The sequence below is a fragment of the Humulus lupulus genome, chromosome 8 (assembly GCF_963169125.1).
Source record: "Humulus lupulus chromosome 8, drHumLupu1.1, whole genome shotgun sequence".
Lineage (NCBI taxonomy): Eukaryota > Viridiplantae > Streptophyta > Magnoliopsida > Rosales > Cannabaceae > Humulus > Humulus lupulus.
Window position 1 is genome coordinate 100459275 of NC_084800.1, and position 5283 is coordinate 100464557.

The 5283-nt window shown below is 33.0% G+C and overlaps 1 protein-coding gene across 1 annotated transcript; it reads left to right on the top strand.

Moving 5' to 3' along the window:
• The first annotated feature begins 281 nt into the window (after positions 1 to 281).
• Positions 282 to 5042, top strand: LOC133798236 (alpha-galactosidase 3). The gene is made up of 15 exons (XM_062236462.1): positions 282 to 580; positions 871 to 929; positions 1152 to 1208; positions 1305 to 1339; positions 2004 to 2107; positions 2300 to 2372; positions 2909 to 2967; positions 3056 to 3121; positions 3209 to 3292; positions 3448 to 3512; positions 3603 to 3685; positions 3955 to 4045; positions 4164 to 4222; positions 4486 to 4626; positions 4728 to 5042. Exons 1-15 carry the CDS (start codon positions 372 to 374, stop codon positions 4836 to 4838), a joined length of 1296 nt encoding a protein of 431 aa, XP_062092446.1. The 5' UTR covers positions 282 to 371; the 3' UTR covers positions 4839 to 5042.
• The last annotated feature ends 241 nt before the right edge of the window (positions 5043 to 5283 follow it).

Here is a 5283-nt window from a genome sequence, read left to right on the forward strand (position 1 = left end):
TTTTAATTTAAAAAAATTTCAACAAAATTGAGTTTAGGAATTTATTTAAATTATTTTATAAAATATAAAATAAAAAAAAAGTAATTTTTCAAAATACATAAACTATAAACATGTGGTACAAAATATAATTTTTAAAAAGGTATAAACCTAAGATTAAATTTGATAACTAATTATTGAATTATTTTTATGTATTTATCCACTTTCTAAAAAGGCAATCTCATGTCGAGGCATCTGATGATCTGTCCAGTCAAAAATAATTTAATAACTCATATTCCCAATGTTTCCCTTGCCTTTTAATCTGTCTCTCTACTTGTTTCTCAACGACCAAACCAAAATACACACTGCTCTTCCAAACTCCAGGTCCTTCTACAATGGCGAAGATGAAGGCTTTGCTTTCTGGGTATTTTCTGGTTCTATTTCTAGTGGGACCTTCCATGAAGATTGAAGGAATAGCCGTCTCTTTATTGCAAAGTTATGAGAAACCAAGTTTTGTTAGACCCTCCTTCTATCGAATTTATGATACTTCTAAGTATGGCATTTTACAGCTTAAAAACGGTTTGGCTAAAACTCCTCAGATGGGGTTCGTCTCTGACTCTTGCTCTTTTTTCTCTCTGTTCAATTTTCTCGAATTTCCTGTTTTCCCTGGTTTTTTGTTTTTATTATCTTTTCTCGGTGGTGGGATGAAGTGGAGTTTTTTTTTTTTTTTTTTTGCATATTCTACAAGTTTTGGGTGATTTAATATGTATTTTAAGGTTGCCCGTGAATGGATTCTAGATAGTTGATCATTAATTTGGAGTTTTGATTTCAAGCTCATAGTGATCTTATTTTGAGTTTAGACCATAATTTTTGTCTATTGTTTACCTTTGGCAGATGGAATAGTTGGAATTTCTTTGCCTGTAACATCAATGAAACTGTCATTAGGGAAACAGGTAACAATTTCTTGGTGTCATTGGTAGCTCTGCTCATCATTTTAGCGTCAGTGAGTCGATGATATTAAAATTGACACACTAGATAATCTTGAAGAATTTGAAACTATCAGATTCTGATTATTAGTTTGAAACTATGATGATTAAAGATGAGTGGAATTAGGATTCACGTAAAGGGAGATCACGGTATGAAGTTACTGACACATAATTTCATGTGATTGACAGCCGATGCACTTGTCTTATCGGGCTTGGCTGATTTAGGATATGTGTATCTCAATATAGGTACTATTCTTCCTTCTGGGCCCCTATTATAAATTTGGTTAACTTTAGATTCTGTGCATTTTGGATCTAATTTTTTCTTTCTTCACTTGGATGTAGATGATTGCTGGTCTTCTCCAACTCGAAATCTAGAGGTTAGTGCTGTTAGGAATCACCAACTACATATCTCACAAATTTATAATTTGAATAACCAATGGTTGATCTTGTAGCCACCATGTTTATCGCTTTCAAATAAGATTTGAACTTTCATGATTGAGTGTCATAGCTAACACATAAGTACAAAATCTATATATATATATATATAATAGATAGAAGCAACTTTCATGTATATTTGCTTAATTTTAAAGTTGTAAACATTATTTATAATTTTAATAAAACTTGGTTGATGGGTTTATTTTAAATATATGTATATATATATATATAATAGAATGAGTTATACTTATATAATATATATAAATATTTACATTAATAATATCTTAACACAATGTTGATATATATATATTTACATAGTAGTGACAACAAAAAATTATATATTATATGTTTATTATAATATTAATTTTAAGTTAAAAAAATGTATGATTTTATTATTTTTAAATAATTAATATTGTAAAATATCTTATTTTAATTAATTATTTATTTAATTTTATTTAAGTTTAAGTGATGTTTACAATTCAGTTAATATAGAAGAGTATATATATATAAATATATATATTAGTCTTAAGAAAGCAAAAGCTAGTACCAACTTTGGGATTTATGTATGTTTTAAATCCTTTCAATGCCGCTTGTTTGTTAATGCAGGGTCAATTGGAACCTGATCCAAAAACTTTTCCATCAGGAATCAAAGCTCTCACTGATTATGTACATGCAAAGGGCCTTAAGCTTGGAATTTACTCTGATGCTGGGTAGGATGAATTTCCTATATCGGGTTAGAATTTTAGAAGTTAAATCACATTAGTGCCACGGTCTTAATGTCTTCTTTGTTGATGTGTTGTTGTTGTTGTTTTGTTTTTCCCATTTTGCAGATTATCTATTGTTTTATAGTTCTATTTCACTTCCATGCTCACTGTTATATTTTATGCATCTGCATTTTCTAGGGTTTTTACATGCCAAGTTCGACCAGGATCAATTTTTCATGAAAATGACGATGCCAAGCTGTTTGCTTCGTGGGTTAGTTTCTTCAATTACTTGCTGAGATTTGGTTTAAGTATATGTAACCGACTCTTTATATCAATCTTTGTTTCTTGCATTTTTTTTAGAGTGTTGTTGTTTGGCACCTAAGGTGCCAACACCTCTGGTATTGTATTTTATGATTGATTAGCGATATCTCATAATACTTATTAAATTCAAATATGTGGGACCCGATATTAGATTACACTAATAGCGGTATGCCATTTTCTCATGGTATTGGGCACCAGTAGTGTCTCTTAGCAATTCTCTTTTTTTTATGGCATAAACTAACAGCAACTGGTTGCTGACATTTAGGGTCTTCCCCTTCAGCTGAAATATTTATTCTATTAAATACCAACAGATTATGTTATTATAACTGCTAAGCTGGCTTTCTAAATTGCTTTTGTAGTTTTTTTTAAATGGACTCTTAAACAATCTTGAATGCACAAGCTCATTTCAGATATCTAAGTTATGTGTTTATGATCTTGTTCCATGGTTGTTATACCTGATTGTTGGTTTATGATATTCTATCACAGGGTGTGGATTATTTGAAGTATGACAACTGTTACAATCTGGGCATTGATCCAAAAAAACGGTTTAACCTCTTCTCAGTCTCACATATTGTCAAATAATTACTATTGAGTTGCTTTTTGTGAGACTTGACTTGTTTCCATGCTATTCAGATACCCTCCAATGCGTGATGCATTAAACAAAACTGGGCGTTTAATTTTCTACTCCCTTTGTGAATGGTAGTCCAGCTTATTGATTCATTTAGGTACCTGAGCTAACCCCTGTTACCTTGACAACAATTTTCATCCAAATTTCTTGCTTCACAGGGGGGTGGATGATCCTGCTTTATGGGCTGGGAAGGTAGGAAATAGCTGGCGTACAACAGATGACATAAATGATTCATGGGCCAGGTCCTAGTTCTGCAATCATTTATCTTAGAGAAATGGATGGTGATTGGTGCCATGCCATATCAACATATTCAATTCAGTTCAACTTAATATGACACTTAAATTATTGTGTTGTAATGTTGTCGTATTGATAGAGTTTACTTTCTCCTGTTATTTAGCATGACTACCATAGCTGATTTGAACGACAAGTGGGCAGCATATGCAGGACCTGGCGGATGGAATGGTAAAAAATGAGGACTTTTTGTGAAATATGTTGTGGAAAAGCATGTGTATTTGTGTGGTATTTGTAAATTAATCTTTTTATTTTGAGCAGATCCGGATATGTTAGAGGTTGGCAATGGAGGTATGACATACCAAGAGTACCGTGCTCATTTTAGTATATGGGCATTAATGAAGGTTTGTATACTGTTTCCATCCTACATTTTTATTTATCTGTATCATCCCATTTGCCAAGAAAGAAAAAATTAATGTTTTTTTTTTAACAGTGAATATATTAAAAGGATTCTTTCTGTTGTGAATGTGACTACGCAGAAAGACAAATGAACCTCACTTTCAACTTCAGTTTTATACTTGTATTTTCCTAACCAATGAGACATTTGACTAAAAAAAATTTAATTTGTTTATGTTCTATTACACACTGAAGAATATGCATTCAAATTTTTCAGGCCCCTCTTTTAATCGGCTGTGACATAAGAAACATGACAGTAGAAACTTTTGAGCTGGTGAGCAATAAGGAGGTGATTGCTATCAATCAAGGTAAAGTGCTCTCTCTAACTGTTCCCTTTTTTTTTTCCATGTGTCTTTATTTGTTTTGATATCTTGACTTGTCGCACTTATAACATCTAAAGGCGTGAGAGTTTATATGTTTTTGCAGATCCACTTGGGGTTCAGGGAAGAAAAGTTCAAGTTTCAGGACCAGATGGTTGCCGTCAGGTTTTGCCGACCTCTTTCACCTCATGTAGCATATTAACTAATATTACAGCTAAAACACTTGGAATTCAATTGAATTTGAGATTAAATGAGATTTTTAATAACGCTTCCAGAGGTTATCTAACAGAGGCTAAGAACTCCCACCAGTCCAGAACCTCTTACCTGGGATTATTGTTTTTTTCTCCCATGCCCTTCAAAAAAAAAATGTGGCACCATTTTCACGTATCTTGTAACTTGATTAATTTGTTGCTATTCTACTTTTTTAGATCTGGGCAGGCCCTTTATCTGGACATCGTTTGGCTGTTGCTCTTTGGAATCGTTGCTCGAAGGCATCAACTATCACAGCTCATTGGGAAACACTGGGGCTTCAATCAAGCACGAGTGTAGCAATAAGAGATTTGTGGCAGGTTTGGACTTATAGATTTTTGGGTACATGAATCATCTTTAAAGAATTGGCCTCAAACCTTTTTCTTTTTATTTTGATAATAGTTACTCCTACTGTTTGCAGCACAAAGATGTAACCGAAGATGCAGTGTCGTCCTTTGGAGCTCGAGTTGATAGTCATGACTGTAATCTGTACATATTTAGTCCCCAAACAGAAGCTCTCTCGAAGATCTAGAGCAGCCTGCTGCATTTAGCAGGCTTCAAACTCATGGAATGTTCCACTCATGTTTAGCTATTCAAAGGTGCTTGGACCTTTGATTATGTTATGTTCATTGCAGTAGTTGTGTATTAAGTGTTGTTGGTGCTTTACTGGATAACAGGGACATTGTCTTGTATCATTTGTACATTGTTTCCCAAAATAAGTCTCAAAGTTGTCCTACTGAGTGCCAGACTATAGACTCTCTTGGCTATGTTAGATTAAAATTAATCTAAATGCATAACAATAATAATGCGCAATAAACAAATTGTTACATAAAATTTAGATGATCAAATACCTACGAGTACATGGGTTTCTAAGCTCTTACTAACTCTTTAGATGAAGTTCTTGAAAGTCAAAATGATTAGTGAGTTTGAGGACTGATACCCTATATTTGTAGAGTGAGACATTTCATCAGAATCTC